The following is a 26,130-nucleotide window of genomic DNA, read 5'->3' on the forward strand; positions in this document are numbered from 1 at the left end:
GGAGCCTATGAGGAGGGAACGGGGCAAAGATAAGTATAATCCTGTGTGACTGATCAAGCAGCTGGTGAACTTTTAGACAAAGAGAAATAAAGCTTACATCAGACGGAACCAAATTCAATAGTATCCATAAGGAAAACGGCCTATCTGATCAATAAATGACAATACAGCAGGAGCTGTGCTGATAAAAAAGAGAGGGCCATTTTAAACATGGAAATAGCTGGGAGATGGAGTAATGTTTCAGTCCTTTCTCAGGGTCAAAAGAAAAAAATGAGTGTTAAGTTTTCTTAGAAGTTAAAAATGAAGAAAAAGACCCAACAAAGCAGCACTAATATAGAGATTTTATTTAAATTGTATTGAGTTTTTACAGCACATTGCATGTTTGTCACAACGCAACTGCACAGTTTGGATTTTTGGCCACATCATGTCACTTACACCCACAAGAGCTCTGAAAGGAGTATTTGATGAATACATCTGAGCCAAGAGCCCAGAGTCTCTCTCCAAGGCCATGCAGTATGTTCATTGATGGGACAGTCCCTCAAAACAGCCATTCAAAGTAGACAGATACAGTCTCCTCAAATGTCACCAATCGAAGTGCAATGAAAGTCGAGTTAATTAAAAAGCCACTCACAACTGGCAGTAAATTGTAATGACTGAGAAAATGCTTATTTTACGTATTGGAGACAAGGAATAGTTTGTTACTTTTTCAATGAATTCAGGAATTTCCCAGACACAAATTCTCCATTATTCAACTCCATTTAAACGAAAAAAGTTCTGCTAGACTGACCTAGATACACCAAAACTTTTTAGGTTACATCCATGGCAAGTATAAAAAGCACAGATGCTTCTCTGTAGGGCTGAAGAAAAGGTCAGGACAAATAACATTTCTTGTTCTAAATGCAGATCCTAAGTATTTTCAAAGGAAAAATGTTTTTTCCAGGAAGCAACATGAACAAGTAGCAGTTAGACAGCTACCATCGTTTTAAAACAGGCTGAGCCTAAGTGTAATTTACCTTTTCTACACCAATGAATCAAGGAAAACGTATAAGGAAATCCTAGTGGTTTCATTATAAGTCAAGGAGACTGTATCTGTCCTAACCACTGCACATGGCTAATATCACTGTATCTTTTGGTTAAGTGCCACTGGTACATACTAAGATGAAAACAAACAAAACAAAAACAATGTTTGGTCCAAATGGACACATTTTTTCTCCCAATTTTGGTATCAAGGCTTTATTCTCTTCTGTTTGGGTTCCATTGTTAAGTGCACAGAAATAGACAGCAGCATTTGTACTGAAACCCTCACATACCAAACAGCATATTCTAGGAGGTAAAAACCAAACGCAAAATTCTACCCTCAACATGTCAAGTGTTCAGGATAAGAAGCAGTGTGACCCAGAGGAGGCAGCAGCCAAGGGAAAGACAACATGTGGGAAGTGGGCAATGGAACAAAGACCCCCCCTCCCAAAAAAAAAAACCATTGTTTTATTTTCATGCCAGGAGAGGATCAAGGTGTAGCTCCTGTGTTAGCACCAGGACAACTAGGAAAAGTCAGGTGCAAAGGGTAGGGCACAATCAGCAAATATTTCACAAGGATAATTTCTGCTTTTCCCTTCTCATTCTTCACAGTGCTTACCTCCAGAGCTGCCACTGAGTAACAAAGACTACTGCCTTCACAGCTCAAATAACTGATGTCTGCCAGAACTGAACATCAGCAGAGTTTTCTCTGCTCCCGAAAAGGTCTGTCTCACTCCCTAAAACTGTCCCCCTAAACTGAATGTTCACTGATGCTGGCTGATGAGCCAAGTGAAAAATACAGCAAAACCTCCACTAGCTGGACCGGTCTTTAAAACCAAACTCCACAGAAAGACAGAACTAATGCAACTAGAGGGAGTGCCTCTAAAGACTGAGCCTTCATGCACAGACACAGAGCACAGAGGTACAGGGTATAGTTCATTTCAAATAGGATAGGAATTCCTATCTTATATACTATAATCCGCTTTTTTCAAGGTGGAGGAGAGATGGATCTGGTTATCACTTGGAGTTTGGTTATACATATGCCTTTCTATTGCTGTTTAGGGCACACATCACCAGGCAGTATCTATGAAATCATCATCCTGTGACCCCAGGAGAAAGAAACTGGAGTCACCAACTCAACGTTAAGCTTCCAGACTCTGGGTCTGGATCAGGACCATTACTCCCAAGGTGAGAGTCTCACCAGGAGAGGACTCCCGCCAGATTGGAATTCCTCTGCTCCAGTCTCATGGTACCAAGGAGGATTTCTCAAGACTGTATCTTTGAGCTCTGTGATTTCATGAGCCACACCAAGGAACCTTCAAAAACTACACCTGAAGCACATCCTCCCTTCAAACCTGCTAAAACTGGACAGGTCTTCTCCTCTGGCATTCAACTGGAAGCTGTAGCAATGGGTTTCTTCAGATGTTGGCTCATGAGTTCCCTGGCCCGAGATACTTGGATATGTTCGTAACATGAGTTACAGACGAGAACTGGGTCATAGAGTTGTTGATCAGGAATGGGCAACTTCAGGTGGCAGCAGCCAGCACAAAATACATTTCCACAATTTCTGCCAAAGCATGAAGAAGGAAGAGTTCATCAGAGATGCCGACATACTGGGAATGAATCATACTCTAAAAGGCCTTACATGAGTAAATAAAAAGAAAAGTTGGGAAAAAACAAAACTAGTTCCTATAAAGGTATCTCCGTTATCAGATTAACTCAATTTAGTTCGTATCTACGTCCCTCTCTATGGCTTTCAAGCCCTACTGAATCACACAAAACACGTTACCTGCAATGGTGTCTGCGTTTGGCCAACCAGAATTCACAGTCACAATTATAGCAATGTGATGCCATGTGGTCTGGAACCCAGCGAGTCACCTAACAGAGGGCAAAAGGAAAAATTCCAGCAACACTGCAGCAAGGAAAGCATCCTGGAAGAAAAGGACAAGGTCTAGGTGGCTACTACTTGCCTACAGAGAGTCAACTGGGGGAGAACATGTGACTAGTCTCTGAAAATTATGAAAACTCCCTACGTTGCAGAAGGACCTGCCACGTATTTGCCTGGACATACCTCAGTCTCTTTCTTATCAACAGGTTCCCAGCTTGCTTCTGAAAGGCAGTCGTCACTGTGATCAGAGCCAAAATCTTCTGTATCACTGCCATCTGACTCCTTCAAACACGTCTAAAGAAAAAGCCAAGGCATTACCACCAGCGCCTTCATCATCTCTAACATTTATTGTTCACTATGTGTCAAGCACCGTTTCTAAGTACATCACATGCAGGCTGCTAACTCACTTCAGTCGTGTCCAACTCTGTGCAATCCCATAGATGGAAGCCAACCAGGCTCCCCCATCCCTGGGATTCTCCAGGCAAGAGTACTGGAGTGGGTTGCCATTTCCTTCTCCAATGCATGAAAGTGAAAAGTGAAAGTGAAGGCGCTCAGCCGTGTCTGACTCTTAGCGACCCCATGGACTGCAGCCTACCAGGCTCCGCCGCTCATGGGATTTTCCAGGCAAGAGTACTGGAGTGGGGTGCCATTGCCTTCTCCGATCACATGCAGGAACTTATTTAATTCCTGACAATCTTATAAATGTATGCTATTATTATCCCCACTTTTACAAACAAGGAAATTAAGCCACAGAGAGAATTAAGAGCTGATAGGCAGTAAATGTGGGATTTGGACCTAGCATTCTGGCTTCAGACCCATGCTCTTGACCAACATGCTGCATCACAGTATGGAAAGAATATTTCTCCTGTTACATTCTAAACCAGGAGTTTGCAAGCTCTGGCCCACAGGCCAAACTGGCCCACTGCCTGCTTCTGTAAGTCAGGTTTCTCTGGAAGACAGCCACACTCAATTCATTAACATATGGTCATTATGGCTGCTTCTGCGCTTTGACAGAAGAGCCTAGTAGCTGTAAAGAGACGATACGTCTCTCAGGGCCTAAATTATTTACTATCTGGCCCTTTACCAAACAAATCCGCTGACTCCTGTTCTAAACCATCACTCTAAACAGTAAGAAATAAGTTGTTAGCCCTGACCATCCCACCAGCAGAGAAGTATGCAGCAGGCAATTGGGAATGTTCTAGAGCTTCTTCCAAGAAGCTCCCTGAGGATTGCTGTGCCTCGTCATCTCTCACCTGGCTTATTCCAAGAGGTCCTAACCAGCCTCCCTGGTTTTCAACTGCTTCATCCACTTGACACACTGGTGCTAGGGTAGTACTCTTTTCAGCACTCTTTTTTTTTTTTGGAGGGGGACAAGCCATGCCCTTAGTTTCCTGACCAGGGATGTAATCCAGGCCCCCTGCACTAGGAACTCAGAATCTTAACCACTGGACCACCAGGGAAGTCCCTCTGGGGCAGTACTCTGATCCTACGACTCACTAGCCAAAACTTTTACTGCCCTGAAGGTAGAATCCACACAAAACGAGCTCTCAAGCTGAGCTTTCTAATCCCTTCCCACTTCCCAATGTCACCTCCCACCACACTACTAACTCCCTCCCTCACAGTCCCAGCACAAGTGTGCACACATGCATGCACATGTGCAAACACATACACCTCTTTATTCAAGCTACACCCCCTGGAATACCTCCATGCTTCTGGAAATGGGGTTCCTTTTTCACTGTCTGTGTGGCTAAAAGTGACCCATCCTTCAGCACTCGGCTCAAGCACTATCTTCTTAGGAGAGCCTTCCCTGACCTTTGACTCCCCTATGGCCCCTGATACCTGACGCTTCCGACCATCATGTCACTTAAGAACAGCCTTCTAATGGTGGGCTTGACTCTCCCAATAGACTGTGAGCTCCCTGAGAGCAGAGCAAGGTCTCTCATCCTACAGCCCACCCCCTAACTCAGTGGCACGCAGCAAGTACCCAGTGAATGGCTGTGGGGCGGGTGAAAGGCTGGATGGGGGCAGGCCGTGAGTACTTACAAAGTCGTCCTCATAGTCCATGGGGGGCTCCGCTGGAGGGGCGCAGCAGTGGCGGATATCCAGCCTCATCTGAAGCTCACGCACCTGTCGGCGGAGCTGCTCCACCTCCTGCTTGTACCCTGCTTCGATCTGCCGTAACCTGTGCTGGATCACATCCGTGGGGAAGGGGAGTCCATCGTCGTCCAGGTAGAGGGGAGGCACTGGAGAAGGGCAGCTCAGGGCGACAGGCTTCATGCTGGGGACCTGCTTTGGGTGACCGGACAGCCACATCCGGTTGTTTTTTCCACCTGGACCAGTACAGTGTCCATTGGAATGACTAGAACAGACCGGCGACTTCACCCCTTCTCTCTGAGCCCACTGGCCCCCAAAGCAGGGCCCCGGTGCCCGCGTCTGCTTACTGCTCGCCCTCTTGCTACAACAGCCGTAGGAAAGCAGCCGTCGAGGGGTGGTCTCCCCACTGGGGAGTGAAGTCACCATCCCATGGAAGCTGTCCCAGTTGGACCCTAAGAAAGAGAACTCACTGATCTGGCTCTGAGAAATCGGCTTTCGGGCCAATTCCAATGGCACTTTTCCCAAGCGGGGGTTCTCCAGTAACTGCCCGTTCTTATGATTCCCTCTCTTGCCTGTGTCTTCCTCCCCGTGAATCGTATCTAGCACAGAACTAGGCGGTTCCTGGTGGGCGACACTTGCTGCACACCCCGGGGGGTCCTGGTTGGGAACGTAAGCACTGGGGTTTGGAGGAGTTTGGCAGGTAGCACTCGGTGGGTTGCAGAGGGTGCCCAGACCATGATCTGGGGCACGTCTGGAGGGCATGCCCAGCAGAGAGTCCAGCTGGGCCTGCTGGAGGGCCCCTGGGAGGGGGTTCTGGGAGGACTCAGGAAAGTCACCGGTTCCTTCACGCTTGTCCGAGACGACTTTAGAGAGTGTGTGGATAGCTGCTTTTTCAGGACAGCGTTCAGGTGGCTCCTCTGTGCCATCCGAAGTCCTATCCAGCTCGTCCTGGGCAGGAGGGCCTGGAGCTGGGGCCTGAGTCTCTGTGAGGGCTTTGGTCTCAGGCTCAGAAGTGCTGCTCTTCGTTTCCTGGGGCACTGTGGCACCAAGCGGTTTGTAACCTGGAGAACCGTTTCTGTGACTCTTGAAAGGTTTATTGCTCAAGTAGTCTTTCTGGCTGCTGGGCAGCGAGGGAGGACCCGCCATCTCCCCTATAGCCTGCTGGGGACCTCCGGCCCCAGACTCCACGAAGGCAGTCTGCGATGCCTCGGGATTGCCATGCCAGGGCTCCAGGCCTGCTCTGGCCTCCTGACAGTGGTTATTCAGGTTGGGGTCACTGGATGTGCGCGTCAGGGGGCTGCTTGTGTCACAGGCAGAAAGAAGATCATCCATAGATCTCGTTTTAGGTAATCTGCAAAGACAACACACCACCTCCAGGTCAGGAACTGAGAGCTACCTCCAACAGACAAAATTGGGTCACCAAAGCAATCAAAGCCAGAGTTCACAAGAAATAACATTTAAGATTACAAATAACCAATGTTCAAGTTTCCCTGGCAGTCCGGTGGTTAAGAATCTGCCTGTCGAGACGGGTCACAGGTTGAATCCCTCATCCAGGAAGAGCCCACATGCCGTTTGCCCAGAGCCTGTGCTCTGCAACAAGACAAGCCACTGGAGCGATAGGAAGCCCCTCTGCAGCCGAAAAAATAAAATACATAAATCAATCTTTAAAGAAAGATACAAATAGCCAATGTTCACTGCAAAAGTCTGTTCTAGAGCTCCCTGGCAGTGGTTAAGGTGCTATACTTCCACTGCCGGAGGTGTAGGTTCAATCCTTGGTCTGGGAGCTAAGACTCAGCATGGCCACAAAAAAGTAAAGAGTCTGCTCTGCAAAAGTGGAGGACTTGAACCCCCTCCTCAGGAACCCAACCCAGGGTCTGTCCTCAGTTTTCATCAGTCTTTCCTCACAGTCTCCCTTGAATCCTCAACCACTCCCATAACCTCAGCTGCCTTATAAGCTGATGCCTTCCAATCTACCCTTCCAGCCAGGAATACAATTCGGCCTCAAACCTTACATGCAACCGCCCCTATTACACACAGCAAGACAGAAAGATGGTAGGTCCTGGAGTTGGATGATACCAGTTCTGACACTGATTATAGATACATGACTCAAGTGAGCTATTTAACCTCTCAGACATTTGGTTTCTCTTCTCTATAAAATGACGATAAATTACCTTGCCGAGATGCTATGAGGATTCAAAGTATAGGCAACCAACCACAAACTTATTAAGGCCTCACTCATGACCTCATTTTTATAACCTTCCTTATTATAAATTATCCCTCCATCACAGCAGGGACCAGCATGGCTTTTTACAACCATTTAGCGGCAGCGTACTCCTCTGAGGCCCAAGTCACCATGGAAACTTCCCCAGTATACAGTTCTAGAGACATCCGTGTACACCAAATGGGCAACCAACATGTTCAAGAATGACTGCCCTCAGCCTGCATAGGAGGGGAGTTTGCAGGAGAACGAATACATGTATATGCATGGCTGGGTCCCTATGCTGTCCACCTGAAACTGTCACAACAGTGTTAATCGGCTGTACTCCAATATAAAATAAAACGTTGAAGAAAAAAAGAATGACCACCCTAATTTTTAATACAGTTCTATAAAGTGATCAGAGCAACAAAACTGAGGAAACTTTGCCAAGAAACTGGAGAATTTGCTGGACTTTCTTTTTCAGAGGCCTCACTCAGCCAAGCCCACACTGAAAAATCCTTCAAACACAGTTACAATAGAGCTGATTTTTTTTTAAGTGTTTGGTTTTTTAAAATTATTAGTACTTCTATAAAATTACTCTTGTGTTTGATTTTACTCTGTGATTGATTTTGATTGCTGTGTGTCGGTGTGGTTAACAGATTCCAAGAAGGCAATAACAACATTATGATCATAGCCTCTGGAGTCCCATAGTCCAAGCTTGAATCTCAGCTTGGCAACTTTTTAGTTTTTTTCTTTGTTTTATTTTTTATTATGAAACTTTCAAACACACAAAAGAAGTAGAAAGTATGAAGAATTCCAATGTACTCTTTAGTCAGACTCAACAATAGCAACAGCCTGCTGTCCTCCACAGCTGAGTCCTGTGTGCACCAAAGGTCTAATTAACAATGAGGGGAGCAAGAACGATGTCTGAGGAGTTTGGAACCACGAGAGAACTTATCCAGCAAATGTGGTCAGGGACAGCTACGCACAGAGGACAGAATCTGAGCTGGGGATGGAAGAATGTGTTGGACTTTAATGGAGAAGAGGAAAGAGAGCAGGATGTTTTTGATCTAGGGGAAGGTAGAACCGAAGGTGAGTCAGGTCAGCTGTGAGAGAAACCATTTCCTTTAAAACCCTTATCCATGAAATCCAACTCCACCTTGAACTGCCTACAGCACACCTCCTCTTTGTTGTCAAGATATTTCAGTCCCAACCTGCATGTATCTCTTCCATCTCTCCGAACTGACTCATCTTCTCAACTTTACAGTGTCTACGTGCAGGCGTGCTCAGTCGCTCCGTCGTGTCCAACTCTTTGTGATCCCATGACTGTAACCCGCCAGGCCCCTCTGTCCATGGAATTTTCCAGACAAAAATACTGGAGTGGGTTGTTATTTCCATCTCCAGAGGATCTTCCTGACCCAGGGATCAAACCCACATCTCCCACACTGCAGGCAGATTCTTTACCACTGAGCCACCTGGGAAGCCCCTCAGTTTCTACAGATGGTACAAATATCCTCCTGGTTTCTAAGCTCAGAGATTTGGGACCTGACTTTGGTCTCTTAACTCTTCACTTCCACCTTCCAACATTCAGTCAACACCACAGACTGCTAATGACTTCTCAACAACATCTGAATTTAATTCTTTCTCTTCCCTTCTTATCTGAATTACAACAGTCCTGGCTGGCCTCCGTGCTTCCAACTACCCTGCTCACTGGTTAATTCTTGAAAAATCCTTTTGTCACTAGGTCACAATGACTTACTACTGACACCTGAATCAAAATAAATTCCTCAGTATAAAAGCCCTCAAGGAACTATCCTGTTTATTTCTTTCTATTCTTCAAAATACCCCTTCCCAGGGATTCTCTGCTGGTCCCGTGGTTCAGAATCCACCTTCCAATGCAGGGGACTCGGGTTCGATCCCTGCTCAGGAAACTAAGATAAGCTCGCACATGCCTTGGGGCAACTAGGCCTGTGCGCTGCGACTACTGAGCCCACGCCTCCACCAGAGAGAAGCCTGCACGCTGCAACCAAGACCTCCCCTCCATGCTGAAACTAAGACCCAACACCCAGCCAGAGGTAAAGAAATAAATATTGTTTTTAAAATGCCCCTTTCCAATCCCTGCCAGCTCTAGCTCCAAAGCGGTGGTGCTTCTTTTTAAAAGAAATTCTCTCTTATGTATCCTATTCTTTTGGACCCCTCTCCACTAACCTTGTTACCAAGCTTATAACTCCCTTTACTCCATTCACTTGTTCATTTAAGCATTTACTAAAGCACCTATTATGTTCTAGGCCCTGAGCCAGGTACAAGGGACACTAAAAAGCCATGGTTCCTGGGACTTCCCTGGTGGTCCAGGGGCTAAGACTCTGTGCTGCCAATGCTGGGGCCCTGGGTTCAAATCCTGGTCAAGGAACTAGATCCCACATGCTGCAACTAAGACCAGATGTAGGCAAATAAATAAATATGAAAATAAGTAAGAAAATAAACTTAAACCAAAAAAAAAGCCATGGTTCCTGCTTGGTCATCCACAAAAACCTCTGCATTAACAGCAGTCACCAAATGACCCATTTCTTTTTTTTTTTTTTTTTTAGTTCTACCAGTTTATTGCTACCAACCCGTGACCCTCCACCCTCATGCACACATGCTCAGTCATGTAACCCCGTGGACTGCAGCCAGCCAGGCTCCTCTGTCCATGGACTTTTCCAGGCAGGAATACTGGAGTGGGTTGCCATTTCCTTCTCCACAAATGACCCATTTCTTACTTCCCATTTCTCTAATGGCTTTGAACAAGACACATTCTATTTATCCACTTAGATGCTAATTTAGAACTGTCCTCCAGCTGTCCTATGCCTTATCTCACAGTTTTTAAAAAGTATCTTAAATAGGATGAATATCTGCTATGTCTTTCGTACAGCATGTAAAACTTAGTACAGTCCTAGGCAGCTTGTAGGTATTTAAAAAACATTTATTGATTTGAAAAATTAGATATTGATTTAAGGCAGTGGTTGTTAAATGGGTCACAGAATGTGCTGAGAATCTGATAAAAAGTTATGGCCCCTCTCCTGGAAAAGGAAACTTATGAACTGGTACCCCATTCTGCATAGTTCACGGAATATCACAGAATTCCTGAAGCCTATCTATAGGCCTTTGACAATGGACTCAGTTCCAAAGACCTAAAATTTATAGCTTAGGAGGTTGGGGGTTTTGTTTTCCTTTATAATATTCAACCAATTATGTTAAGTTATATTTTAATTTTAAAAACCTTCCACCAATAAACAAAGATCAAAATTTGAAATGCACATATCCTTTGAACCCAGTATTTTCATTTCTAAGCACGTATCTGGCAGAAACACTAGCATAAATGCAAGGTATATGGTAACACTACCATGTACAAAAATGGTTTAGATGGTAAATATTGTGTGTGTGTGCGCGTGTACATGCACTCAATCATATCTGATTCTGTGACCCCATGGACTGTGGCCCACCAGGCTCCTCTGTCCATAGAATTTTCCAGGCAAGAATACTGGAGTGGGTTGCCATTTCCTTCTCCAAGGGATCTTCCCCACCCAGGGATTGAACCCATGTCTCTTGCATCTCCTGCACTAGCACGCAGGTTCTTTACTAGCTGAGCCACGGGGGAAGCAAATATTGTGTATATTGTACCAAAAAACTTTTTAAATATATGTTAAGTAAAACACCCCCTATAATGATTAAAAAATGGAAATCACTTAAATGATCAATTGAAAATTGATTATGTAAATTTCCATACACTCTACTTTTCGACTTATGCAGCCACTAAAAACAATAAAGCAGCTTTATATGTGCTTTCATGGTTGACATCCTGATGCACAGTGGGGAAAACAATTTTCAGAACAATGTGAAAAATACGGTCATTGTATTTTAAAAAATGTTTTTATATGAAAGTGTGGATATGTCTGAGGAGAGATAAACATCTGGGAGGCACCAAAGTGGCAACAGTGAACACTGGGGGGACAAGGAGCAGGGGGGACTGTCATTTTCTACTTTTATATTGTTTGGCTTAAAAAAAAAGATATTACTCTTATAATTCAACCAATCTCCATTCTACTTCCCCCCAGATAGTCAGCCAGAATGTAACTTTAATTTTTATGTCTCCCTTTAAATTCTGAGGGAGTGATGTGAAGGCCGTTCCCCTTTAGGATACTCACTTCCCTGAGAGCCAGATGCTGCTGGGAGCTCTGGACACAGCAAAGGTTATTAGGGAGCTAGCATGCTCCGCATCTCTTCTATCAGTTAATATAAATCAGGACCATTCCCACAAACCTTCCTGAAACACTCCTTTTAGTTCTGTTCTCCTCTCCCCTGGGTGTGTCACAAAGGATGATGGCAGCTTGGAAAAAAGGTAACTACTCTTATCTTAAGAGAGGGCCTTGAGAACACACAGAGTGCCCTCCAAGCTAGCCAACAGCCCTGAGCCAAGTTTTGCCTTCAAATGACTCGAGAAGTTACTTTAAAGTATTTCATAAAAGGAAGAAAACAGCATGTAGGCAAGGCACAAAGCAGCCAATGCCTTCGTAGCGGAGAGGGGAGAGAAGCCCCTCTTACCTGTCCAGAGAGCGGCCGGAGAACTCCTGGCTCTGAGTCACCGGGGAAAGGTAGAGATCCATGCTCTCCTCCCCAAGTGTGCACGGAGATGACGCCGGCAGATACACGGCTGTCCAGAGGTGCAGCGCCCGGACATGACACACGGGATGCAGGACCTAGGGAAGCAGCCCCATACTCAGGTTCTGTGAGATGTCTCAGGTCCCCCTTCCTTCCCAAGCCTCTGGGTCCTTGTTCTTCCCGCTGCCTCGGGACAGTGCCCCCCAGGCCCCCGAGATGCACCTGGGGGATAAGGGTCGGGACTCACCATTTCTGAGCCAGGCGTGTAGAGGAAGTTGTGGAAGTTCTTGTTGCCGGCTCGCAGGAGGGCCCACACGGAGCAGGTCCGCTTATAGATGTTACGCTTCTCTCGCTCACAGGGGTTGTTGGCCAGGAAGGTGCCGTAGAGGCAGGAGTACGTGTGCTGCACCAGCTTCACCTAGACAGCGGGACAGTTGGCACCGGGCCAGGCCGCCCACCCCCGCCCCTGCCCCCGCCTCGGGTGCGCCACTTACCAGGAAGGCCTCGTTAAACTCAAACAGGCAGGGAAACTGCTTGAGCAGCTGGTGGACGGAGTCAAGCCACTGCAGGAACACGGGGCACTGCTCGTTCTGGTCCTCTGCGTTCTCCTGGTGGCCGCAGCGGTCTCCGAACTTGTGCCCGAAATCCAGCCAGTCAGATTCCACCAACACCTGGAAACCCTGCAACCAAGAAGGGGTTCGAGTAGAGGGCCTCTCTGGGAAGGCTGCGGTGCTCCCCGCCAGGGATGCCCAAAGCAGGGGGGCTGGCAGCTTCAGAGAAGAACAGGCCCAAACCTGGAAGAGGACTCCAAGCCACCCATGTCCTCCAGGGAAAGATCCCCAGGCAGACGCAGGGGGTTCAGTACCTCCCCAAACTCCCCTCCTCCTGCTCTTTCCCGCCCAACCCCTCTCAATACCTCCAGCGTCCTGTAATACGGGTCCAGGAGAATCTTGGCCAGCGCGACGATCTGTGGCGTGCGGTCCCAGCCGTCCGAGCAGTGCACCAGCACGGGCCGGCCCTCCCGGTCCACCGTGTTCGCCACGAGCACCGCCGCCTTCAGCATCACCGACAGGTGCTGCAGCCACTTGGTGCTCTCCAGAGCCGACAACCAGCTACGCGAGGGCAGAGGTCACATCTGTCACTAAGGGGGCCGAGGCTGCAGCAGTCTCTCTGCCAGCCCCGGCCCCTACACCGTAACAAAGTCCCCTGCAAGAGCTGACGCCAAGAGGTCTAGCCCAGGACCCTCCTGCCAAGAGACACCTAGCGAGATGGTAGGGAAGACAGAATGTCTGTCGGCTGGCAGACATCTAGCCAGCCGATCAACAGAGGATCTGGGAAACATCACATGTGCTTCCAGCCACTTTGCCTCCCAGTTCTCTGTGTTCTTGGAGGACAACTAATTCAAATAAAAGGAACCCAGTGTCCTGTAGCCGCGCCAAAGCATTGGCTGAGAAACGGAAGAAGCGTTCTTGGAACTGGCCCACCGCACACAGGCCCCGGAGTTTCCGGTACGTCACAACTCCCATCTCCCCACCGGATCCTCCCAGCACAAGCAGCACTGGGTAAGGGATGAAGCTCGAGGGCAGACAGAATCGGAGTTGGGCACACCTACTTGCTGGGATCCGGCATCTGGCTACACACAGCACGGAGGTACTGGAAGCTGTTCCGGATGGCGTGGATGTTGGCCATTCCCATGAACACGACCTCACAGTTGGGGTAGTACTCTGCACACACACAAGGAAAGCGCAGCGTGAGGACATCCTGGAAACAGGCCTCCAGGACAGGAGCGGTCCCGGCGGGTGAAGCTCCCCTGGCAGGGCAGGCCGCTCCAGGCTGGAGCTCAGTGTAGCCTGGGAATCTAAATACCTTTTTCTCTCTCAAGTGCCATATACTAACAGTGGGAACAACACCACAAATGACGATGATGCGTAAGTACGACTCCTAATGACAAGGGACAGTAAATCCTCAACAAACAGCGGCTGCTCTGTGCCACGAACTTTATACGTGTAACCTCTAATCGTCCGACAACTTTGTGAGGGATGTTCCATCCCCATTTTGCACATGGGAAAAGAAAACTCAGAGAGATTAAGCAATTTTGGCACAGTCACAGCAAGTGAGTGGGGTCCTGATCCCAGGCCGGGCTTGTTTGGCTGCTTCCACGCACAGGCTGCCCCCGAGGCCCCTGCACCCAGGCTGGCTGCAGACGTGGGTAACAGCAATACCTTCGCACTCACAACCGCCACCCTTGGCCCTGTTGGCCACCGCCGCCGTGTACGATCGGGCATCCAGGATCAGCAGCTTCTGGGGGGCAGCCGTGCTGCTCTCTACTCCAGAACACGCCGTCAGGGAGGAATCTGCATACACACAGGGCAGGGGGAAGACCCTGGGTCAGTTAGCGCCCAGGAGCACCCTGCCCAGGCCACTGCCTTTCACAAGACCCCTCACACCACCACCCCTGCCTCCTGAAAGGCAGGAACCCAGACGCCCTGTATGTTGTCTGCTTCTTCTCCCTCTTGCCCTGGGGTCTCCCTGGGAGCTGAGGAGGCCAAGATGGGGGCCTACTCCCCAGGGGGCTAGCACCACCCACACCTTACCGAAGTCAGTGTCACATGCCTCGCTGGCCTCACTACTCCCGGTGCTGAGGGAGCCCCCACTGGTCCTTGGCCCTGGGTCCAGGGCACAGGCTTTAGCGATGGATGTGACCAAGTACTCGTCATCAGCATTGCGCCAGCCCCACCAGCTGATCTCGGGCTGGCTGCAGCGGGCAATGGCAGCCCCGTTGCGTAGGTGTCTGACAAAACAGAACAAACGATCATGCCCTTGGTGTTCACAGCCCCCAGAGGCCTACTGCTGAGAGCTCAGGGGGCCAAGCCGAGATCTCCAGAGCCAGCGGGGACCACCCGATCATCCAGCCCACAATAAGAGGAACCAAAAGCCCTTAACATCTCTTGAGAGCTTTACAGTGTACAAAGCATGGTCACATACATTTCTCAGATGTGCTGTGTATTCCCATGGTGACACTGACTCATCACGTCTACACAGCCCCTGCTCCAGATAGAAACCTCTAGCAGGGGAACAAGCCCGAGCCCAGAGCATGAACAGCTCCAAACCTCCTGGCTGCAGCCTGCCTCGCAAATGTTTTCTGGTGTAGAACCAGGCAATAAAGTTTCAGTTTTGGGAGTCATAGCCAGTCTCTGTTGCGTATTCTTATGTTTTCTTTTTTAAAATAAAATTTTTAATTTTAAAATAAAAATGTAAAAATCATTCATAGCTCACAGGCTAAACATATAATAGGCTATAGGCCGGTTTGGTTCACAGGCCATGGTTTATCAACCCGTTTTAATGCGATATTTCACACACACACACACACACGTCCTCAAAAAGAGCAAAGAAAAAAAAAAAGTGAATAGATTTCCCAAAAGCCTCATCCTTAGGAGAAAACAACAACTAAAGCAGCTTTTCTTATAAAATGATTCCACAGCCACTTCCTGAAGAGTGTCAGCTCCCAGTTAACCACACTACCGCAGACCTCCACCTCTGACTTTCCTCCTGCACGAAGAACGTCTCACTGACGCCTCGGTCCCCACTGCCTCACCTATACACAACCACAGGGATCCGCTTCCAGGAGCGGAAGGAAGCCACGTTCTCCAGCTCTTTATCTGTGATCCATACGGGAACCAGCAGCTTCTGGGGATAACTGGGGCACAACCTGCGGAAAGACCAGAGCGGGTCATGGAGCTTGATTAGAGACCTGTGATCACAAGGTCCTCGGGGATGGCTCTGTGGGGAGAGGGACCAGGAGCCCCCCGCCCTCAGGGAGCCAGGAGCTGCGCGCACCCTGCTCTACCCACCCAGGGAGGAGGTCTGGGTCCAGAATGGGGTTTGGGTTCCCCGCCCCCCAGCCCTCTCACTTGTAGTTACTGTTGATGTGCGAGACCCTCCAGACATTCTGCAGGTCAAAGCCCATCCTCGCCAGCTCGGCCTCCTGCCGACATCGTACGTGCTCGCCTGCAACACAGCCCCGCGCCTGTCAGCATCAAGGGCCCGGGGGCAAGAGGGGGAGGAGCAGGAGATAAGGAGTGAGCGCCGCAGGCCTCACCTGGCTGACACAGGTGGGCGTGCTGGTCCTCCTCGGTCAGCCCCAGGCACCAGGCATGGTAGGCAAAGGCAAAGAGGTCCTCGGGCTTGGCGGGGCTCGCTGTGGCCCGGCTGAGCCGCGACAGCCACTCTTGGCACTGCTTGAACGTGGAGAAGTGGCACCTGCCAGGCAAGAAGCCATGAAGTGAGGCAAGAGGAGAGTGTGTGCAGGGGCCAGGAGGGCCAAAGACCCAGCCCCGGGACGGTGTGGGGAGAGGAGACTGCAAAGCGGGAGCTAAGGCCTGAGGACCCCGGGGAGGACCAGGGAAACTGGCCAACACCCCAGAGACACTGTCATAGGGTGATAATTCTCTTCCCAAGAACTCCTGTTTCTGAAACATAAGAATCCCCTCTAGTGGAGCCTGACTGTTTCTCATATCAAATCCAAACGCTATCAAATCTGGCCCTGGGGTACTTCCCTGCCACCCAATGTAGGAGGTGTGGGTTCGATCCCTGGTCAGAGAGCAAAGATCCCACATGCTTCATGGCCCAAGTGCAAAACATAAAAATGAAACCATATTGTAACAAAAATCAGCAAAGACTTTAAAAATAAAAAAAGTTTTAAAACTCTGGCCCTGGATGTCTGCTACCCCTTGTATTATCTCCCACAACTCCCCAGCACAAGCCTTCTGTCTCAGGGAGGAAGTCCTGTCTCCTGGTGTTTTCACTTCACTTAATGGTCTCCTCTCAGCCTAGCCATGTCCTCCAGATACTCTGAAGATAGCTGCAGGCCCACCTCTTCCTTGAGGCCTTCCCAGCCTAACCCATTCCACAGATCCCTTCCTCTGTTATTCTTAATGTGCTGGGAGAATTAAACAGTAAGTTTTCCCAGAGCCTACTTGAGCTGGAGGGTTTTGCACACAAGAGTGACATGGTCTGATTATAGAATCACTCTGGCTACTATAATGAGAGTAGATGGAAGACCCTCTCCCACAGATTAAGTCTTCCTTTCGCAACTAGATTTTAATCTCCCTGAAGGGAAGGGCAATGCGAATTCCTGTTCTGAATGCCAACAGTCCTAAGTGCACAGCAAGCTCTAAACTGGGCGTCCTCTTCTTAAAACGTTAATTTTTATTGGAGTATAATTGATTTACAATGCTGTTAGTTTCAGGTGTATAGCAAAGTGAATCAGTTATACATACATCCACTCTTTTTTAGATTCTATTCTCGTATAGGTCATTACAGAGTATTTACTAGAGTTTCCTGTGCTGGAGAGTAGGTTATCAGTCTTATTATCCTTTTAATAATCCTTGGAGTCATCCCTCTTTCTCTCATAGCCAATCTGTCAGCAAACCCTGTCATCTCTACCTTCAAAATTCTGACTACTTCTCACCATTTTGTTTGCTACCAACCTGGACCAGCCATCATGACCTCCCACCTGGAGTAACTGCAACAGATTCTTAATTAGTCTCCCAGCTTCTGCCCTAGCTTTCACCCCCATCCTGCTTCCATCTCCTCTCAATACAGCAGCCAGAGTGATTCCATAATCAGACCATGTCATTCCTTTGTGCAAAACCCTCCAGTGGTTTTTTCACTTCCCTCAAGTAAAAGCCAATCATTATGACAGCCTGACACCCTCCCAGCCTCTCTGACCTCGTATCCCCCTATCCTAACCCACGTGCACTCCACTCCAGCCATGCTAGCCTCCTTGCCATTGTGCCAGGTTCCCGCCCGCCTCAGGGCCTTTGCACGCACTGGTCCTTCTGTCTGGCACACACTTCTCCCAAATACCCACAGGTCACTTTCTTCAGGTCTCAAACGTCACCTTTTCATTGCATCCATTCTCTGATCATTTTGTTTAAAGCTACAACCTTCACCCCCATAACACTCAATATCCCCTTTCCCTGCTATACTTTTTACCTTTACATTACTTCCCTGATAGCTCAGTTGGTAAAGAATCTGCCTGCAATGCAGGAGACCTCCTGGGTCAGGAAGATCCCCTGGAGAAGGTATAGGCTACCCACTCCAGTATTCTGGCCTGGAGAATTCCATGGACTGTACAGTTTATGGGGTTGCAAAGAGTTGGACACAACTGACCGACTTTCACTACCATTTAATATATTCTGCCACTGCTGCTGTTTAGTCGCTAAGTTGTGTCCAACTCTTTTGCGACTCCGTGGACGGTAGCCCACCAGGCTCCTCTGTCCATGGCATTTCCCAGGCAAGAATACTGGAGTGGGTTGCCATTTCCTTCTCCAGGGGATGTTCCCAACACAGAGATAGAACCCACATCTCCTTGGCAAGTGGGGTCTTTACCACTGAGCCACCTGGGAAGGCAATGTATTTTACTCACTTAATATTTACCACTCATATCTCCCCATTGGAATACAAGCTCTATGAGGGCAGAAAATTATGTCTATTTGTTCCCTGCTATATCCCTAGAACTTAGAACAGCCTGGCATAAAGTGCTCAATAAATTCATGTTAAATGGATAAATAAATGAGTCAAGAACAATGTGAGTGCTTTTTTTTCTTTTTAAAAACTATTTATTTACTTGGTCATGCTGGGTCTTAGTTGTGGCATCTGGGATCTAGTTCCCAGACCAGGGATCAAACCCAGGCTTCCTGCAGGGAGAGCTCAGAGTCTTAACCACTGGACCACCAGGAAAATCCCAAGGTGAGAGCTCTGTGCCAGGTAACACCCTAGGTGTTCTCGGGTGTGTCATCTCATTTAACCCTTATGAAAACCCCGGGGGCATTATCCCTATTTCTTTAGTCAAGACACTGTGCGTCAGAAAATTGATTCTGCCAACTAACACAGGGTTTTCACTGTTTGTTCCAAATGGGAAAGGGGAGGCAGTATTTTTCCCTTCTCGCTCCAGAGAAACCCTGCAGCAGGCGGTCTCAACAAGATTAAGGTAAGAGGACCTGAGCGAGGGCCCGCCATTCTCACCTCACCACTTTGGAGTCCTTGCAGGCAATGTGCAACTGGAACATATCCCGGCTCTCCACGCTGTCAATCATCCGGAGGGGGACCTGTAGAGGAAGGGCAGACTGGTGCTCAGATCCCCCTGCTCCACGTCACTCCTCACCCACCTCTGCCCAGAGGCTGATGTAGCAACAGAAGGAAGGAAACCGACATTTACAGACGGCCTGCTAAGGGCCTGGTAACTGTGCTGGGTCCTCCACATATGTGACCCCAGTTAAAAATCACCAGAAACCTCAAGGCATGTATTTGCACACCGTATTATTAAGGAGGAAACTGCACCTCAGCTGAGTGATTGATCAAGGTCACACAGTTGGTAAGTGGCACTCTTCCAACCAAGTCACTGTGTCCCTAGAAGGGCCAGCAACAGAATCAAGGGAAGAGAGAAGAAGGGGGGAGGAGAGTGAAAGAGGTACAAAGACAGACCTTCCGCTAGGAGATAGGAAGAAAAAGAAGGGAACCCCAACTCTTTGGAGATACTACCAAATGGAGCACTGACACAGTCCCACCCTGAATTTCACAGGGATTGTGGCTTGGGTGTGGGAGAACAAGACGGGAACTCACGTTGATGACAGAGTCCTTGAACTTGATATGCAGCCGGTAGTTGGAGATGGCAATGAGTGCATCAGCTGCACGGCCCAGGAACTCCACTCCCTCGCCCTGTAGCACTGTGAAGGGCACCTGCCAGGGGGCAGCGGGACCTCAGTCCAGAAATGAGTCACCCCTTCACTCCCCTCTACAACCCTTGATTTGTAAGACCCCCTCTGGAAAAGCCGGGCCAAGGCAGGACAAGAGTCTTCTCCATGGTAACAGCACCAGGCAACAGCCATACAGAAAAGCTCTTGCCTTCCCTAGGGCCCAAGGCTCCACAACAGACAGACTCCCCTCCCTCCAGAGACCCAGGAGCAGGAAGCCAGAGCTCCCATAACAGATCCCCTTGGAGATATTTGGAGGTGGGGGGAGGAAAGGAAGGGTGTTTTCTGAACCCAGCAGGGAGCTCTACCCACCTCGGGCCCCCAGCTCTTCCTTACCTGCAGATTCTCCTCCTCTTTCACTAGTTCCTTGTGGGGGAACAGATCCTTGGCTTGGATGTACTCCAGGCTGGGGGGCCCCTCCTCACCCTGTGGGGAAGGCCTCAACCCTAAGTCATCAGGCTCCACCTGGCCCATCAGGCCTCATTCTGCTCCCCTCCCCACAATAACCCCACATACACCCTTTAAAAAGGTTCTGGTCTCCAGAGGAGGGGAGAGAGGCCCGGCGTGCTGTGTGAGGAGTGAAGTGGAGGGGGAACTCAAGCCTCTTAAGCCTAAGAGAAGAGCAAGGTCCACAGAGTCACTGGGAATCTGTGCTCCCTAAAGAGGGAATCTCCTGTAGAACCCAAACTGCCCAAACGAAGGAGAGGAAACAAAGCAAAAAAAGGGCGAACTGGAAAGGTAAGACAGAAGTGGGAAATGGGAAGTGCTGCCCTGAGGAGTAGGAACCAGGTGTGCAAGCTGGTCACAGAGACAGGAGGGGATGCAGGCTGCCCAGGCCACTCCTCTGAGGCTTCAATCTGGTGGGTGAAGGAGACAAAGAGGAGGGAGGCGCGGGATGCAGGCCCATGCCTCTAGAGGGCCTTCACGGATGCTTTCAAAAGGAGGATGTGTTTTGGAGTGGAGCTTCCTTTCCAGTTAGGCCCTCACTGCTAATAAGCCCCCTCCACCTGCCAAGCAACCTGCCCTGCCTGACGATCTGAGGGGAATTCCTGAGGAATCCCACAGCAAGCAGAAGTAACTCCTTTCCCAGCCACTAGGGAGGGCAGGGAGAGGAGGGGATCAGGCGCCTGGGAGGAACCAGGAGACCCAAGGACAGAGAGAGGAAGCCTGGCAGTCATGGGGGAGGGGGGCGTGGGGGGGGGGGGGACGGTGAGGAGGGGAGGGGTGGGAACATCTGAGCGGACAGATGGGAGAAGCTGGGAAGCAGCATTAAGCCAAAGGGGGAGGAGGGGAGGGCGGGGAATGATGCAGAGGCACGGAGGCCCGCAGAGGCAGAGTGGCAGGGAAGATGGAGAAGAGAGGCTGTTTGGGGGACAGTCAAGGAGAAAAGACTGGCGCGTCAGGTGAGGGGTGGAGTAGTGGAAGGGGGAGGGGACTGGGGCCAGGGAGACGGCTCAGACATCCTGTGCTCCCCGACCAGCCCCCGAACATCCCAGAAGGCCTACTGGCCATATCCCACACCCCCAAGCAAGGATGCGGCGGACGGGACCAAGACCGAGAGGCGGAGGTAGAGGAGGTACTCGCGCAGGGCGGGGCCTCAAGCTCTGCAGTCAAGGGCAGCGGCTTTGGGGCCAAGATGGGTCACAGAATTCCCATTCCCGGCCTTCAGCAATTCTCGGCACCCAAAGATGAAAGCAAGTCCAGTAAAGAAAAGGGGTAACATCCCCTCTCCCTGCCAGGGCCCTTGGGAAGGGGGATGGGCTGAAATTCGGAATCTCGAGGGCCGGCCCTGGGCGGGGCTGCGGGTGCAGCCGGCGTCGGGGTCCGGCCCCCCCCCGCCCCCCGCAGGCGGAGCAGGCACTTACGAAGCAGCTGAGCATGGAGCAGGAGACGCGGGCGGTCAGGCTCATGGTCGCGGGCGGTCTGGGCCAGCGCACATGTCCCCGGAGCCGCTGCGCTGCCCGCCCGTCCCGGGCGCCCGCCGCATCCCGGCTGCGGGGCCGGCCAGGTGCAGCCGCGGCGGCCAGGAGGCGAGCGCGGGCGGCGGGGCTCGGCGCGGCTCCCGCGCGCCTCTCCCCTCCGCTCCACAATGGAGCGAGCCCAGCTCCGCCCTCGCCCACGAGCGCGGAAGGGAGGGGAACCCGACGAGGGGAGCGCCCCGACCGCGCGGCTCGGGGAGGGCGGAGGCGGGGCGGCGCGGAAGGGGCGCCCCGGGCCCCGCCCACAGCCCCGGCTCCTCCCTCCCCACCGCCCCTCCGCGGCCTAGGAGCGCGTCCTCGGGGGTTTCTGGGGTCTCTCAGGAGGGGCTGAGCGACTGCGCCCCCACCCCCCAGACGGCGTGGGAGGGGACGGCGAGGCCGCCTACATCTTTTCATTCCCCTTCTTCTCAAGTGAGCCACCCCACACCCCTCTTTCACACGTCCGTCCCCACGCCCTCCCTTCTTTGCTGCTGCTGCTGCTAAGTCGCTTCAGTCGTTTCTGACTCTGTGCGACCCCATAGACGGCAGCCCAGCAGGCTCCCCCGTCCCTGGGATTCTCCAGGCAAGAACACTGGAGTGGGTTGCCATTTCCTTCTCCAATGCATGAAAGTGAAAAGTGAAAGTGAAGTCGCTCAGCCGTGTCCGACTGTTAGCGACCCCATGGACTGCAGCCTACCAGGCTCCTCCGTCTTGAGTCCCCCCAAAATCCTGCTGTGAGTCCCAAGATGGATCTCACCTCCCTCCACCGCGGGCCCTTTCCAGTTTCTAGGCTTCCTTCCTTTCCCTCCAAAACCACCACTCACCATTCCCCTGTCCATCAGTGTCTTCCAATCCCCGGACCTCACTAATCCGACTCCCCTTTTGCCCCTTAGAATGGACACAGGTCTAATGACAGTTGGGTCACTGCACACTCCTGAAAGGGAAATTCTCGGGGGTTTTTATCCTAAGGCCCCTGCCCAGCTCTACTCCTTCAGCTCCACCTCTCCCCTTGTTTCACATCCTCTGTCTTCTGGGTAAGAAAGTCCTAAGAAATTTCTTAGACTAAAAGAGAGGAGCTGGAACTATGAACCACAGAAGCTATGCAAACACAAAACTCAAAACCCAAGGGTAGGGGAATGGAGGGAGTTGCGTAGAGGGCCAGAGAATAAGGGCAGTGATAAGACGCTTGAAATGTCACTGAGAGTCACAGGAGGAACTGTTTGAAACCCTACACTCCCAGTGCCTGGTAGCTTTCAGAAACCAGGGCTTTTGTTTGGGTTTTGGTCTTGGGGGAAGGGAGGAATAGGAGAAACCTGACACTTTATTAAGCATCTACTATGAGCCAGACATGTTTCAAACATTATCTGGCTAAAACCATTCAACTCTGAAAGAATTTTGTGAGATTTGAGGCTTACAGAGAAAGTCAGTTCACCTCAAGTATTTAAGTGGTGGTGCCAGGATTCAAAATTAGATCAGGCTGACTCCTTTCATGGTATCACTGAGAAGAAAAAGGACAGGGGCTATCAGTGGGTGGGGGCCAGGACCAGCAGGCTTTCTGAGAAGAGACCAGAACAATACTATACACACCACACACCCACATGTCTATGGAGGGAAAAGAGCAAGTCTTCTCTTCACCTGAATGCTCTGACCTGTCCCTAAGCACTGGGGACACATGAAAGAACTAAAGAGATACAGCCAGAATCAGGGCCTGGTCTGAACCCGGGCCTGCAGCTCTCCACTCCCTTCTCAAGTCACTACTTCCTCCTCCCAGCCCTCAGGGATTAAGGGGTTCCTTGTATTTGAGGTGAAAAGAATGGCAGTTAGTGGAGAATGTATGGGATCATTATAACACACACACACAGCCCCCAGTGATATTCTGGGCACCTTGAGGGTGCTTCAGTCAGTGGCTGCCTATAGTAGCTTAATGGAGAGCAGCACTCTGGAGCTAGAGAAGCCCCACAGTTTTAGAGGGGTCACTCCTGATGTAGCACCCACAGTACTTCAGGGACTCAGTAGGAACTACAAGGGTCTTGATATAAACGAGGTCTAACTTTTAGACCAAAGCAGAGCGCTTCACCCAAGGACCAGGAGGAGCAAGACAAGGGCCAATATGAAGAACTAAGAGAGACAGTGGGGAAAGCACGTCAGAGCATGTGCAGGAAAAGACTTCCAGAGGCCTCCCCTCCCAGTGCTGTGTATCAGCTGATGTTTTGCAACCTAAGAAGCCCTAATTTATCTCCAGGGCAGATGAACCTGTTTAGTTGCTGAACAGAGTTGCCTGGAGCTCAAGGTCCAGGAGGGGCGGGCAGCTTCATGGAAAAAGACACCAGGATTACAGAAAACACTGCAGTCTGAGGAAAGAGTACTCACCATTCTACCGTGGTGAGGGTCCTGGCTGCCTGCTTCTCACTGTAAGGAGACAGAGAAACATAGGAGTCAAGAGCACGGTTAACATCACCATAGTATCAACAAATGCCACACAACTACTCCCGAAGTTCCCCACAACGCTTATCTGCCTCCCTCACAGAGAACCCAGCCTCTCCACAAGTCAGCATGCCAGACAGAGGCAATGGGACCTACGTGGGGAGAAAGCAACAAGTGGACTCTGCAGGGCATGAAGGCAGCCACGAAGTCCTGCAGCAGGACTCAAGAGTCCTGATTCCCAATCCCAGAAAGAGAATTAAAATGCTCCGAACCCCGTTCTTTTCGGGAAAGCAAAAGAACCGCCAGCTCTGTAGAGACGGAGGATGCCCAACCAGGGCTCACTTCTGGTCCTGGTGGAAACATGAATCCACAAGAGCACTCTGCCAGCCTCTGAGTCTGGGAGCAGCACCCACCTGACCTGTTTACTGGGGGCAGAGTCCAGAGCAGAGGCCAAGAGGGAGGGGACCACAACCTGTGATCAGAAGGCAGCAGGGCTGGACGTGTCCCTCTGAGGGCACTTGACTCCAAATGAGGTGCAGGTTAGTGGGAGGAGGCCACACAACAGGGACAGAATCAGGCAAGTGCAGGCCTCAGAGTCAGTACCTGTCAAGTGGCCCCAAGCAACAGGAATGTCAGGATGGGCCTCCTTGGCCCACCTAGGGAGCCACTGAGGTAACCAGGCCCAGGTTTCACTGACAGTTTTCTTCATGCCTGCTGTCCGAGCTCAGGGGGCAGTCCAGCAGTACCCCGAAGAAGGCTGTGTGGATATGTCTCCATCCGTGGCCCTGCCCGCCTCCATGGTCACAGCCCACCCTTTCCCATGGAGGCGGCAAGTCCGGGGTTGCTGCCTCACCGCCCACTGGCAAGCAGCCTCAGAGAAAGCGAGGGCGAGCGAGAAAAGGACAGGCCTGGGAGGCCCACGGTGTCCGGACCTCGGGGATCTAGTCACGGGGTGGGGGGGGGGGGCGGGTCAGGCTGACAGGGGAACCCAGGTGCCCAGGTTTTGGGGGCGGAGCCTAAAGGTTCGGAGGTGGAGCCCCGAATGACAGAAGGCGGGGCTCACGAAAGCCGGTGGGGCCGGGGAGGGGCCGGGCAAGACGCGGTGGTTGCGGTTCCCAGACCGGCAGTGCACGGGGCACGGTGACTCACCCAGCCGGCGTCCGCCCGACCCTCCGGAGGCCGCGCTCTCGCCACTTCCGTCTCCCGCAGCCGCGGAGGCCACGCAGCTCCGACCCACCGCGGCGCCCCTCGGCCCAACCAATCCTACCTCCGGCCCGTGCCCGCCCTGGCCAATAGCCACGCCGAGTCCCGCCCTGCCCCCACTACGTAGCCACCGCCCTCGCTCTTCGCGCCGCTCGTTGGTCCAGTGGAGCAGACGCCCTCCCAGCCTCTAGCCTATCGGCTTCCGGGAAACGGGGCTGCGCCTGGAGGGAGGAGGTGCGGCGCCGGGGTAGAGACGCGACCAATGGGAAATCACAGCGCGTCCCTGCGGTAGCCAATGGGAGAGCAGAAAAGGGGGGCTGCAGGCGAAGGCTCCAGGGACCGGAAGTGGGGGCGGCCCGTGGCCTCCCGGTAGAGCAGGGGGGGGGGGGGGGGGACGGAGCCTCGTAGGGGCCCGGGCTTTACATCCACTTCCGGTGACCAGCCAGCCTTAGGGCTACACCTCAGAGAAATCCCGGGAGGCACCTAAGCTTTATCCAGTTCTCCGCTTGGTTTCGCTGCGGTCGTGCGTCGCAAAGCCAGAAGGGAGAGAAAGATTCTGAATGCTGAGAGAGAAGGGGGACGGTCTGGGCCTGAGGCTCCGTCTCGGTCTTCGACTGGTGGGGGTGAAGAGTCTCCTTTTCCGCACCCTGACGTCTTCCTCCAACCCTCCCTTTGCGTCGGCGAGCCCGACGCAAGCCCTGTTCGTGACCTGAATGAATGGTGCTTTCCGTTTTGAGAAGCTTTCTCACCTGAGAGATGGGGCTGAGAATGCCACGAGCTAGTTGCGACTCTCTGGTCTGTAAAGGGTGTGGGGAGTCGGACTCCCCTGAAGATCCAGCTCTTGGCGCCTCCCTTCCTCTCTGCCCAGGGGAGCCAGAGCGGGCAGCAGGGCGGAGGATGGCCGCTGGAGGTCGCCCTGGCCCCGAGATACAACCCGACAGAAATGGAGAAGAGTTG

General features: G+C 51.2%; 1 protein-coding gene across 5 annotated transcripts; it reads right to left on the reverse strand.

The window, feature by feature from the left end:
* Positions 1-324: 324 nt before the first annotated feature.
* Positions 325-25,241, reverse strand: MTMR4 (myotubularin related protein 4). Of its 5 annotated transcripts, none has more exons than XM_070772535.1 (19): positions 25,120-25,241; positions 23,917-23,955; positions 19,925-20,014; positions 19,458-19,574; positions 18,861-18,943; positions 15,931-16,091; positions 15,743-15,839; positions 15,427-15,540; positions 14,426-14,622; positions 14,054-14,185; positions 13,444-13,555; positions 12,748-12,943; positions 12,326-12,511; positions 12,079-12,249; positions 11,775-11,929; positions 4,946-6,347; positions 3,086-3,196; positions 2,804-2,892; positions 325-2,581 (listed from the first exon to the last, which is right to left on the reverse strand). In XM_070772535.1, exons 2-19 carry the CDS (start codon positions 23,917-23,919, stop codon positions 2,404-2,406), a joined length of 3,594 nt encoding a protein of 1,197 aa, XP_070628636.1. In that variant the 5' UTR covers positions 23,920-23,955; positions 25,120-25,241; the 3' UTR covers positions 325-2,403. The 5 variants fall into 5 exon arrangements, with proteins under 5 accessions (XP_070628636.1, XP_070628637.1, XP_070628640.1 ...); XM_070772536.1 differs by lacking the exon at positions 25,120-25,241 and adding an exon at positions 24,574-25,097; XM_070772539.1 differs by lacking the exon at positions 25,120-25,241 and adding an exon at positions 24,384-24,403.
* Positions 25,242-26,130: the final 889 nt, after the last annotated feature.

This window comes from Bos indicus, chromosome 19 (genome assembly GCF_029378745.1).
Source record: "Bos indicus isolate NIAB-ARS_2022 breed Sahiwal x Tharparkar chromosome 19, NIAB-ARS_B.indTharparkar_mat_pri_1.0, whole genome shotgun sequence".
NCBI lineage: Eukaryota > Metazoa > Chordata > Mammalia > Artiodactyla > Bovidae > Bos > Bos indicus.

Excerpts from the sequence above, each read along its gene's own strand:
- MTMR4 (XM_070772534.1), bottom strand. The coding sequence starts at position 21,498 with ATGAGCCTGACCGCCCGCGTCTCCTGCTCCATGCTCAGCTGCTTC. Across the intron at positions 15,541-15,742 it reads CACATCAACAGTAACTACAA|GTTGTGCCCCAGTTATCCCC; the intron begins GTGAGAGGGCTG and ends GTCTTTCCGCAG. Across the intron at positions 2,893-3,085 it reads TTGATAAGAAAGAGACTGAG|GTGACTCGCTGGGTTCCAGA; the intron begins GTATGTCCAGGC and ends GCCCTCTGTTAG.